The sequence below is a fragment of the Leucoraja erinacea genome, chromosome 1, assembly GCF_028641065.1.
Source record: "Leucoraja erinacea ecotype New England chromosome 1, Leri_hhj_1, whole genome shotgun sequence".
Taxonomy (NCBI): Eukaryota; Metazoa; Chordata; class Chondrichthyes; order Rajiformes; family Rajidae; genus Leucoraja; species Leucoraja erinaceus.
This window is the reverse complement of record NC_073377.1, coordinates 102,437,822-102,451,103: the sequence shown is the minus strand read 5'-3', so window position 1 is coordinate 102,451,103 and position 13,282 is coordinate 102,437,822. Positions and strand designations below refer to the sequence as shown.

Sequence of the window (13,282 nt, the reverse complement as noted above, 5' to 3'; positions counted from 1 at the left end):
CATCCATATATCCCATTGTTAACACCTCTTCAACAGCCAACAATGACCATTGTGGTCTCCACTTTTCCTTGGTCTTCATTGCCGGCTCTGATTTGTTCTGAACCTTTTCATACCTCGAGTTACCCTCTCCCGTGACTCTCAGTCTGAAGAAAGGTTTCAATCCAAAGCGTCACCTATTCCTTTTCTTCAGATGCTGTTTGACCCGCTGAGTTACTCCAGCATTTGTATCTATCTTTGGTGTAAACCAGCATCTGCAGTTCCTATACATTTTGTTAGTTGATTATGGCTAACCAGATGGCGAAACACATCTTTCTACACCTGTCTCTCTCTATTACAAAGGATAGACACAAAATGCTGGAGTAACTCAGCGGGACAGGCAGCATCTCCGGAGAGAAGAAATGGGTGACGTTTCAGGTCGAGACCCTTCTTCCTTCTCTACCCATTCCTTCTCTCCAGAGGAAGAAGGGTATTTTGTTTCTATAATAACCATATATAACCATATAACAATTACAGCACGGAAACAGGCCATCTCGGCCCTACAAGTCCGTGCCGAACAACTTTTTTCCCTTAGTCCTACCTGCCTGCACTCATACCATAACCCTCCATTCCCTTCTCATCCATATGCCTATCCAATTTATTTTTAAATGATACCAATGAACCTGCCGACACCACTTCCACTGGAAGCTCATTCCACACCGCTACCACTCTCTGAGTAAAGAAGTTCCCCCTCATGTTACCCCTAAACTTCTGTCCCTTAATTCTGAAGTCATGTCCTCTTGTTTGAATCTTCCCTATTCTCAAAGGGAAAAGCTTGTCCACATCAACTCTGTCTATCCCTCTCATCATTTTAAAGACCTCTATCAAGTCCCCCCTTTCTATCTTCTATCTTCTATCTTCAGTTTCTATCTTCAGTTTAAAGCAGCATCTGCAATTCCTTCTTATATATCTCTCTATTGCAACATTTATTTTTGGAAAGATGAGAGGAAATTGATTACAAATCATGAGATGGCAGCACTTGACTGTTAATCCACATTCTATAACAACAATCATAAGATTGGAAAATCCTCACAAACTTCCACAGCATCTAACAGTACTGAGTTATAATGAAAGTTAGACCAAAACCAAACAAGTTATTTTACAAGAAGCAGACTTATCTTGATAGACTGGTACCAACTTGATAGCACTGGCATGTTTCAACTTCAATTTACAAAACTTTAATGTATATACCAGACCAAGTGGGACCCGTTGGGTCCCTGTCACACGGGAGGTCTGGTCCCCCAACGCAACCCTTTCCCCAACTCAATATTGCACCAATAACCCATAGCCCCCACGGGAGACGTGGTCGCCCAACTCAATCTGTTCCCAAACATAAGATTCCAGCACCCCGCTGCCTCCCTCAGCAGTGGACTTAAAAAAAAAAATCCAATTGCACTTTCCCTGCCTGCCACAGCAGTTCCAATTGCAATACCAATTCGCCCTCCCCCTCCTGTTGAAGCACTTGCTGTGATATCCCATTGAGGTGAAAAGTTCAGTGTTCCTGTCTTGCAACTTTGTATCGAAGTGTGTTGGAAGCTGGCAGGAAGGATTGTAACAATAAAAATCATGTTAAAATTGGCTTTTTTTTAAAACTTTAATCATCAATATGTGAAATAAAGTATCAAATCTTAAGTGAACCTGATTACGGCATGGAGGGCAAAAATGTGTCAGAATATGTAAAGATTTAAGCACTAGCGCAGAGCGTTTTGAGGAAGAAACGAAACATACATGCACGCACACACGCACACATACAAGATGAAACTTTTATAGGTATACCAGACCAAGTGGGACCCGTTGAGTCACTGTCACACAGGAGGCCTGTTCTCCCAACGCAAGCCGTTCCCCAATGCAATATTGCACCATTAACCCATAGCCCCCACGGGAGGCGTGGTCCCCCAACTCAACCCGTTCCCGAATGCAAGATTCCAACACACCCCTGCCTCCATCAGCAGTGGACAAAAAAAAATTATAATTGCACTTGCCCTGCCTGCCGCAGCAATTCCAATTCCAATACTAATTCACCCTCCCCCTCCTGTTGAAGCACTTGCTGTGATATCCCACTGAGGTGCAAAGTTCAGTGTTCCTGTCTTGCAACTTTGTATCAAAGTGTGTTGGAAGCTGGCAGGAAGGAATTTAACTACAAATCATGTGGCTTTTTTTAAAGCTTTAATCACCAATAACGTGAAATATAGCATAAAATATTAAGTGATCCTGATTATGGCGTGGAGGGCAAAAATGTGTCAGAATATGTAAACATTTAAGCGCTAGCGCATAGCGTTTTGAGGAAAATATAAAACATACAACAGACAAGGTGAGACTTTTATAGGTAGATAGATAGATAGATCATATTGAACCAGTGTGAACCGATCATCAGTAAACATGGACTCGGTCGGCCAAATGGCCTGATCCATGCTGTATCTTTAAATCAATCAATATAATCTAGGCTGAAGGCGAGAGCTGCTGGAAGTGTTACCTTTCAAATAAGATGCTCAACCAAAGCTCCACCCACCACTGAAGCACGCTCACATCTCAATCTCTATGCAGTGCCCTTTATTATCAATCATTTATATAAACTTGAGAGACTGAGGAAATTCGGTGCGTCTCCAATGACTCATACAAATTTCTAAGATGCACCAAAGAAAGCATATTGTCGGGTTGCATCAGCGCTTAGTTTGGAAAAAAGTTCTGCCCAAGTTCACAAGAAATTGCAGAGTTTTGTATGTTGCCCAGCTCATCCCCAGCATTGACTCCATCGACACTTCACTATACCTTGGAAAAGATGCAACATAATCAAAGAGCTGTCCCACTTCGGCCATTCTTGCTTCTCCCCAATCCCGTCGGGCAGAAGTTATAGAAGCTTGAAAGCGCGCACCACCAGACTCAGGAACAGTCCTTTCCCCTCTGTTATCAGTGGGGGTGCTGCAAGCGGTAGCCCTGCCAGCAGCGTGTGATTGTTTCTTTCTACTTTTTTAGTTTTTTTAGTGTGTATTAATGTATGTTTTTAATGTTTCTCTGTGCGTCTTGTGTGGGGGGTGGTGTGGAAAACCGCTTCGGTCGCCTCATCCACGAAGAGGCGACTTTTTCCATGTCGCCTCCCCTGTGGCCTTACATCGAGGATCGGTGCGGCCTTTCCCGGAGACGTGCCCAGGGCTTCAGCTGCGGGCGCAGCGTGGACTCTCGTCGCCGTGCGGGCGATCCCTCGCTGGAGGAGAGCGCTCCGTTCGCTGGCCCAAGACAGCCTGAAGCCGGGGTCTGCTGAGCTGCAGCCGGTGCGGCGTCCTGGGCCTGGGATCCCTCATTGGGGACCCTGGAGAAGAGCTCCGACCGCCAGCCCGCAGCCAACTTCTACTGCGGGCGCAGCGTGGACTTACCATCTGGAGCAGGGTCCCTCGCCGGGGATCCCTGGAGGGGAGCTCCGACCGCCAGCCCTGCATTCTGCGGTGCTTCCGGCTGCGGCGCCGCAGGGACTTTAGATCTTCGACTGCCGGCCTGCCGGCTACACCAACCTAAAGCCGCGGTCTCCGGTTTGGAGGCACCGATTCAGGACTAACCTGGACTTTACCTTGTCTGGACGCCCGCAACGGCGGGTTGAGGTCCCGACCACGGGGGAAAATGGAGGAGGACTGACCAAATTTTGTGCCTTCCACCACAGTGATGAATGCTGTGGTGGATGTTTGTGTTAAATGTTTATTGTGTTTGTGTGTTCTTTTTCATTGTACCGCTGCTGGCAAATTCATTTCACTTGCACTTTATGTGCAAGTGACGAATAAAACGGATTGTGATTGTGATCAATGAGGTTCAAATGACAACTAATAAATTGTATTGTATCAGGCTTCTGAACGGTCAATCCATAGGGTACTATCCGATTCACCTCTACCACATTGCGAGCTATTGGTGAGAACTATATTCTGCACCCCATCTTCCCCTTTGCTCCACCAATTTTACTTGAGTGTATTATCTGATAGCATGTGTAACCAAGCTTTTCACTGTACCTCAACTCATGTGACAATCATAAACCTAAACTCAAACATATTCTATTCCAATTTGTCAATATTTACAAACTCTTCCCAAATATTTCATTTCAGTTTTTGTCAATGCTGTCTAACAATTTGATTATACAACTAAAAATTAGAACTAAAATGAATAGTTTTTAATTTTACACAAGTTTACACAAGTTTATTAACAGTTACATAATTTAAACACCATTAAGATGCATTTAAAAATCTAAATGATCTGACACTTGCCTCTCAGAGTGATTCCTGTCAATTGAACCAAATGGAGTTGCTGAACATTCCAATTTCCAATAGAATGAGTGCGAACTGTGGGAGCTAGCATTCTGCCACAAGACTCCATGTGGAGTCCAACATCAGCAAGCTCAAGATTACAACTTCCCTCTGCCCGTCCACCCCCCGCCCTCACCAAAACACAAAAAGACTGGTCTTGGTTTTAAAGTTAATAATGCAGGAAAATACATTTTTGAAATATTCAGTCAACAAGCCAGTTGAGTGTTCATAAGTACTAATTTGAGTATGATTTTCTTCAAAAGTAAGCACACAATCTTAATTGGAGCATGCACATTTTTATTCTACACGTTACCACCAAATTAATCAGAAACAATTTCATAAGTGGGAGTAAGTAAACTCTGTAGCCAATAACGAACTGCAAAAAAAATCTGCAAAACAAGTTCAAATGAAATGAAACCACAGTGCAGTCTATTACTTACCTTAAAGTCAAAAGTGTAATTTGTGTAAGGCATCAAGTTGTTTTCATAGGCGCTCTGGAGTTGGAAATCATGAGTAATTCTGCCATCTGAAGTTCCGTTCTTTCCATTACAGTTGAAGTTGGTCAAACATTCATTGTACCTCAACTCCTTGAAGTCTTTGTGATTCTGTGCAACACCTCCAGTGCTCAAATATTCCACAACACCTACACATCAAGTGGAGTTAATGTGATGCATTTATGCCATTGCATGTTAGTTACCATAAAAGCGCTGCTCACAGACTGGTAACTTTGGTTTACAGCTTCCTACTATAATGGTCCCTCCATTTTGCTTTGTCTTATACACCAATTTGAACTACACATTGGGTTACACAAAGCATTTTACAATATAATCTATTGAATACAAGGAAGTTTAACCAAACTGATAAGACTTTTTTTGAAACACATGGACACAGATTAGAAGCGAAGTACTTAAAACTGGACATTTCTTTCTGCATAATGCTGGAGATATTTTATATTTATAATTCTAGACTTTACAGGAAATCATGGTCAAATGTGCAGGCATTTAAGTTTTAAAATTCACAAGATAATTCACAAAGTAGTTTAGGTACCGCTGTTAATAATCTTACCCGAATCTGGCAGTGAATTGAGATCTGCACACAGCACCAATGGGATGCAGTTAGGGTCTGCAGAAGGACAACTTGGCCTAAGAGATATGGCCGACTTCTCAAGGATAGTTTTGAGTTCAGAAATAATCATCATGGTTTGGATGAGCTTCACATCAGAGTATTCAGGGTCCCAGTGCATATGTGCGTTAGCCACCAGGATTAGCTGCTTGTCTGCTCCATGAAGTGCCTTTGCACCTGAAAGGGATGACGCCTTTAAATGTATGCAGCAATTGAACAAAAAGAACAAAGTTAGATTTACATAGTGTCTGAAGAAGGGTTTCGGCCCGAAACGTTGCCTATTTCCTTCGCTCCATAGATGCTGCTGCACCCGCTGAGTTTCTCCAGCATTTTTGTGTACCTTAGATTTACATAGTGTCTTTCACAATCACAGGACATCCCAAACGCTTTATAGCCAGAGGTCATTCTGATGGATACAGTGCTGGACAGTGGGGGACTGGGTCTAAAAATATTGGTTGCCAGGAGACAAAGGGGGCACACTTCATCAGAGGCCCACTTGATATAGGGGGCCCGCTTGCCATCGGGCAAGCTGACATCCTGGCCAGTCCGCCACTGGTGCTGGAGTAATTTGATTCTTATGTCTGTTCATCAGTTGTACTGCAGGAAGTGTGGCTAAAAAATTGCACAGTAAGATTCCATACACAGCAATTAGACAAATCTCTTAAACGTTGGCTAAAAACAAAACCTGGATTGAAAATAGAATATTTCTGCTCTACTTTGACAATGGTGTACAATATTCAACATCATATAACCATATAACAATTACAGCACGGAAACAGGCCATCTCGGCCCTTCTAGTCCGTGCTGTAATTCTCCCCTAGTCCCATCTAACTGCACTCAGACCTTAACCCTCCATTCCTTTCCCGTCCATATAACTATCCAATTTATTTTTAAATGATAAAATCGAACCTGCCTCCACCACCTTCACTGGAAGCTCATTCCACACATCTACCACTCTCCGAGTAAAGAAGGTCCCCCTCATGTTACCCCTAAACTTCTGTCCCTTAATTCTCAAGTCATGTCATCTTGTTTGAATCTTCCCTACTCTCAGTGGGAAAAGCTTATCCACGTCAACTATGTCTATCCCTCTCATCATTTTAAAGACCTCTATCGTCCCCCCTTAACTTTCTGCACTCCAAAGAATAAAGACCTGTTCAACTTTTCTCTGTAACTTAGTTGCTGAAACCCAGGCACCCAGGGATGAATGGGATATTGATTTACTGCCACATTTGGAAAAAGTAGCACATCCAGTACTACACCAGATGGACTTTATGCAAGTAGATATGCATATAACCTTTGGGACCAAGGCAGACATTTGTTATAAACAAAAAACAAGTACAAAGTACTGGAGTAACTCAACGGAGCAGGCATCAGCTCTGGACAAGGATAGGTGATGTTTTGGGATAAGGTCCTTCTTTATTTTTTATTAATTTATTACATGTGTATTTGAAAGTAATACAAGGATGATGTTTAGGCTAGAATTTCTTAAAGGGAGTTACCTGTCTAATCAGCAGTGAGGTGTTGAGCGGCACATTATACTGGGTTACTATGCTATCCTTGGGGAAAGTGCCTGGTGGAAAATAGCTCCAATTGGTCTGGATGGGCAAGACTACAGATGTGTTCAAATTTTGAAGAGCCAAGAGTAATCTTTGTACATAGAAAAATATCCCTCAGACAGGTTGTTCAGTACTGGACTCCAATAAAAAACACACAATCTCATGAAACGTGTTTTTTTGGGGGGTTTTTCAAACTTACTTCCCTGCTTCATGGAGAAGAAACAATGAATGGCCTTGTTAAATTTTGAAGCATTTTGAGGAATCCATAACTGTACATCTCATTGTTAAATATTACAGAAGAACAAAAACAAAATAAAACCTCCCAATATAATTTGCCTTTCTTCATCCAAATATTATAAATTATGATTTTTTTATCACTAGTGCCAGATAACGATAACAATGTAAGTAACATATCCTACAAGTCACCCTGGGTTAACTTCCATTTAACTTTATTTGCTGTTTTAAGAATACAAAACATATACCTCCAAACAGATCCTTGTGGACTTCCAAAAGTACTGCTACTCCAATATTATCTTTAGTCATGACACGATTTAGCATGGCTTCGGATCCATCCGAGTTAGCCATTGCCAATTGGTTGAATTCCACTGTGTGCTTCTGCACCAATGCAAATCTGAGGGAGTGAAGAAAGGGGGTAGGATTCACCATATTTTTTTTCTAACACCCTAACCAAGGCATTCATGTGACAGTTTGAGGATTCATTTTAAAACGACAGACGAGTTGAATAAAAAAAGATCAAGTAAATAGTCATAAATTTATCAAAGCTGAAATATCAGAAAGTACAAAGGACAAAGGACATTTATTTGTCGTACACCAATTGGTGTAGTGAAATTTGTCTTGCCATGCAGCACACAGATAAAGATAAGACACAACATTAAAGAATTGAACAATAAACATAAAAAACATCCCCCCACAATGGTTCCCATTTTGAGGGGAGGCACAAAGTCCAGTCCCATCCCCTTGTCCACCCATAGTCAGGCGTATTGAGGCCTCTGCAGTCGCCTTTACGGGGGCCTGATGTTCCAGGCCGTTCTCGCTGGGTGATGGTGCTCTGGCGTCGGGAGAATCCTCTCAGCGGCATGGGACATCTGGAACGGCCGCTTCCTAACTGGAGACCGTGGCTTCCAAAGCCGACAGGCCGCACTGGATGGAGCTCCACCACTGGCGATCTCGCCAAGAGATCCCAGGCTCCCGATGTTAAAGTCAGCGCCGCGGCTGTCCGCTCCACAGACCCACAGCTCCGCGATGTTTTTATCGGCGGCCTCAGTTCCAGTGCAGTGACCCGGGCAAGGCATCGCCCGCTCCGCGATAGCGCTCCAGCGCTGCGCCACCGCCGAGGTTCTGGGCAGTCCCCTCAGGAGACGCCGCCCGCTGGTAGGCCGCGAGGACGGGTCGACGGTGCAGCCCGGAGAAAAGCTGCCTCTCCGACCAGGTAGATACCCTGAAAAGTAGTTTCCCCCTTCCCCCCCCCCCCCACCCCCCCACATAAAAAGGCTAGAACTCCGAAAAACGAAAAACTCAACTAACTAAAAATTTAAAAAAAAGAGAGAAAACGGACAGCTGCAGGCTGGGCAGCCATACCCGTACAGGACGGCGCCCCCTAGGCCACGGCGCCCCCTATTATTTCAATTATTCCATCTCAATGATTTCATCTCAAAATTATATTTTAACTGCAATTGAAGTGGTGACATTACCTGTTATTCTAACTTCTGCTAATATGGATGTGGCAAGGAGTGATAAGCTCCATTAAGGTTTAAAGTTTTTGAATTAAATTCTAATAATTAGCTTAATCTAACTTTACTGTGTACACCAAAACAAAGATAACTCAATTACTTAAAATAATGCCCAAATTTATTTAGCAGGGGAAAAAAAAAGTCTAAATTCACGAAGTCGACAAGTGCCAATAACTTTTAAAATAATCTTAAGGTTAACCCTCAAAGATTTTACGGGATTTTTTTTTAATCCACAGCCAAGACGCAAAAGTTTCCATTCAATTTTGCAACAATCTGTTGTTGAGTATTACATAAAAATCAAGAGTTCCCTCAGCTGGTGGAATTTACTTATTACACCTACGATTTTGAGATGCAGCAAGTTCTGCTATCACACGACAGTTGTGCTCATAAGAAAACTTGAATTAAAGAAAATTGTCATGTAAAGACAATTGTGTCAATGGGGAAAATAGCATCAGGGGCTAGAGAATTTCACTAAGTCCCCCAGCAGCCCCCCCCCCCGTACATTTATGCTTGTTACTGCAAGCTAAAAACATTAAAAGCTTATAGGTTACATTGCTTTAGAGTATCATAGGAAATTGTGAATGGATACAATTGCTTGTTTATTTCAAGGGGCAGCTGTGGACTTTCAGACTTTGCTCATATGAGACAATGGTGGCACGATGGTGCAGCTGGCAGAGTTGCTGTGTCAAGGCACCAGAGACTCTGGTTCAATCCTGACCTTGGGTGTTGTCTGTGCGACACTTGCACATACTTCCTGTGACTGCGCGCGTTCCCTCCAAGTGCTCGTTTCCTCCCTCATCCCAAAGACATGCAAGATTATAGGTTAATTAGTCTCTAAATTCCTCCTAGTATGCAAGGAATGATGCGAAAGTGGGATAACATAGCACCAGTGTGATCGGGTGATTGATAGTCGGCGTGGACTAAATAGGGTGAAGAGCCTGTTTCCATGCTGTATCGCCAAAACTAAAGAGTCTGATTACTGCTGGGAGTTACAAAGAAACAATCCCTCCCCCCCCCCCCAGACAAACCCCCTTCATCCCCCATTCCCGCCGACTGCAATATTTTCTGCTTGTCAGTTTCCAAAGTAACTTTAAGTGGTTTTCTTATTCACAATCAAAACTTAACCAATTAGACCTAGAGAAACACAAATAATGTTCCCTGGTTCAGCAATCACGTTGTATATAACACGTGTTATAGTAATAACTACTATATTGGAATTAAACAAAAACAAAAAAAAAAACCTGCTCAAAACTCAGCAGCCAAGCAGCATCTGTGGAGATCAGAGAGTATAGAGGGAAGAAAGATGACTAAATAAATGTGCTGGAGAGGTGACTCGGAGGCTGATTGGTGGAACCATGCGAGGTGGAACATAATGCGAGGATGGAACATAGGGGGAAGGGTGCGTTTAAAGATAGATGGAGGCTCAAGAAAGCCCAAGATCCTGACCACCGCTGTACCATTTCCTGACACCTGCTTCACGGTACAGCATAGTAGGAGCACCCCAGACCTGCTTCACGGGAAAGGGTGCAGTTTAAGCACATCATCGGTGCCCCGATAGAAAACGGTGTCTGAGACGGGCAAGATCATAAAACCCTCACAAACCATGGAAGTTAAGCCCTCCTGAGCCTAGGTGATACCAGCAGGACCTGAAAGGTGATAACAACACAATGGACACTGCTGATACTCCCGACGAAGACCTCTGGTCCCTCTTTGTGTCTCCATTTCCTGATATTGTGTAGTCCTCTCTTTCTATTTTTTTTCTTGTTTTTTCTCTTTATTTACAAATTCTACGGACTGACGCAAAACTTCATTGCATCTATGATTGTACATCCGATGACATTAAAGTTGCCATGAATTGCAATGATATCAAACAAACAAGAATATGCAAATTGTATTCAGGTCTAACTAAGGTCCAAAGGTGATACTGGACCTACTACTAGAAAAACTCTTTGATCTCCAGATATTGTTAGTCCAGCTATTAATTAACAGTATCCTCATTTGCATCTATCAATGCACATCCTCTTGCCATGGCAATGTATCAGACAGGCAGCACATTCGATCTTTTGTATTCACTAACTGCTGCAGTATGGATCTTAAAAAATGTCGCATGCTCCCCACTCCATAAGGGGCGTTAAACCCAAGTCATGCTGACTGAAGATAAGCTACAAAGAAAGGAGCAGTGTTGCAAATTTCATCATGTGTGTTTATCAATTTCTGTTACCTACACGCTGCATGAAAGAAAAATATTAATTTCTCAAGAAAACGATGGATCTCTCTGTTGTGACTGGTTAGTGGATTTCTAACTTGAAATCAACCACAACAGGATTTAAGTAAGACAAATAGCAAGAAAGCTTTAAAACTCAAATTCACCATTAAAAGGATGTCAAGTGTTTTCTCCTACACAAAGAATAAAGCCTGCAATGAAAACGGAAGATGCTGTAAACAACCTGCAAATCTAGTAACATTTCTAGAGACAGAAAGAGTGACAAGGATTTCCATTACAACTGAGAGTTAGAAATTAACACATTTCAAGTTGCAGAGGAGTAGGGGGAGATCCAAGATTCAAGATTCAAGAGAGTTTATTGTCATGTGTTCCAGATAGGACAATGAAATTCTTGCTTTTCTTCAACACAACAGAATATGGTCGGCATGCATACAGAACAGATCAGTGTGTCCATATACCATTATATAAATATATACACACGAATAAATAAACAGATAAAGTGCAAATAAACAGATAATGGGCTATTAATGTTCAGAGTTTTGTTTGAGTTGAGTTTAACAGCCTGATGGCTGTGGGGAAGCAGCTATTCCTGAACCTGGACATTGCAGTCTTCAGGCTCCTGTACCTTCTACCTGAAGGTAGCGGGGAGATGAGTGTGTGGCCAGGATGGCATGGAGTGGATAAAATGAAGGAAATATCTGTAATAGGATTGAAACTAATGGGCCTGTCCCACTTAGGCGATTTTTCAGTCGTCTGCCGGCGACTGTTAAGTTGCCGGCAGTGCCTGAAAAACCGGCAACTGGAACGGTGACTGTCAGAGTGAAACACACACACACATCACATCGGCAAAGGCAGGGCAAGGGGGGGGGGGGGGGGGGAAGCGCTGTCTGAAATTCACTCGGGGGGGATACAGACAGCGCGATGTCGTGAAATTCACTAGCACAGTGTACGGTAAGTCCCTCAAAAGAGGGAGGGGGGTGAAGGAGCGGAGAAGGAGTGGAGACAACTGTTAAGAATCCAGACAACATTTAAAAAGCCAGAGATACACGGTTGAGAAGTTCAGCGGAAATTTAACATTACTGGTCGGTTATCCTTGGTTCTGAAATCGAATGCTTACGTTTTTTCCCCCAATAAGCAATTTAAATTCACCAGTCAGCACCAGCTACAACCTACGAGAACCTTCAACCTCCTGGCAACCCACCAGGACCTCCTTGCGACCCATCTGCGGCTTCTCGCTACTCTCCATGGTGGCTTCATTCTAGTCGCTGCTAATTTTTCAATATGTTGAAAAATTCTCAGCGACCATAATGAGGCCATGGTTAGTTTCCAGAATGCGGGAACTCTTCACCACCATGAAGGCGACTCCCCGGCAACCACCAGCGCGCGAACATGTGGCGACTGCATAGTCTCCAGCTGTCACCTAAAAAGTCGCCTAAGTGGGACAGGCCCATAAGTGTGACACTAGTGACTGATTGAAACTAAGTGTAGACTTATCGGTCATAGCCAACTTGTCTGGAGAAGATAAATTAAAACAGAAAAGGATGAAGGAAAAAATGTAATAAGAAACTGAACATTGGACATAATGCTGGAAATCTGAAATAAACCAGAATGTTGGACATTAATCAGCATCTATTGAGAACGAAAAGCAAAATTAAGTAAAAAAATTGCCAATGCCGTAACTCAAACAGAGAAAATGTTTGTAGCATTTTCCGAATTTGTAGCAGGAGTTAATCTTTCATCAGAACTCACCAGTTCTAATTCTAGGCAGAAAGATGGTTCACCTGAAAATTTGATGGATTATTAGATCCTGTGTTCAATTGCACAATGAGATGCTATTCCTCAAGCTTGTGTTGGAAAAGGAACAAATCGGATCCTGGATGCTGGGAAATCAAAACGTTCAGTGTTCAATGAGTTTACTAACCCAATAACCAACCTTTCTAGCGTGCATCATAACTGGTAGGTGGCAGGTGATAACCTATTATCTGGACTTAAGTGCTGAGTATTCACAACAATCTTTTTCCTTTCAGATTTCCAACATCTGCAGTGGCTTGGACTTCACGCTTTCAGTATTGTTTTTTCCTCCCTTTCTCTCATCTCCTGGTTTCATCCATGTTCGCACACTTTCTCCAGATGGAATATCTGCAATTAATCACTGTACTGATCATGCATTCACCACCATTTCTTAATCTCTCTTGGTCTGCATCTTATCATGGACATTCCCTTTGTTCTCATTATTCCTCCCCATCTCTGCAATCCAAAATGTTTGATATCTAACCTTTCCAACATATGCTGAAAGATTGTCAGTCTGCA

The 13,282-nt window shown here is 42.8% G+C and overlaps 1 protein-coding gene across 3 annotated transcripts in view; it reads right to left on the bottom strand.

Annotated features, from left to right (window-relative positions):
* Window positions 1-13,282, bottom strand: part of cnot6l (CCR4-NOT transcription complex, subunit 6-like) — a 74,804-nt gene that overhangs the window by 4,527 nt on the left and 56,995 nt on the right. For all 3 annotated transcript variants that reach the window (XM_055640314.1, XM_055640331.1, XM_055640322.1), the window contains 3 exons: window positions 7,480-7,628; window positions 5,385-5,618; window positions 4,760-4,962 (listed from right to left, as the gene is read on the bottom strand). In XM_055640314.1, the coding sequence (XP_055496289.1) occupies window positions 4,760-4,962; window positions 5,385-5,618; window positions 7,480-7,628 (586 nt within the window). The remainder of the gene's footprint in view (window positions 1-4,759; window positions 4,963-5,384; window positions 5,619-7,479; window positions 7,629-13,282) is intronic.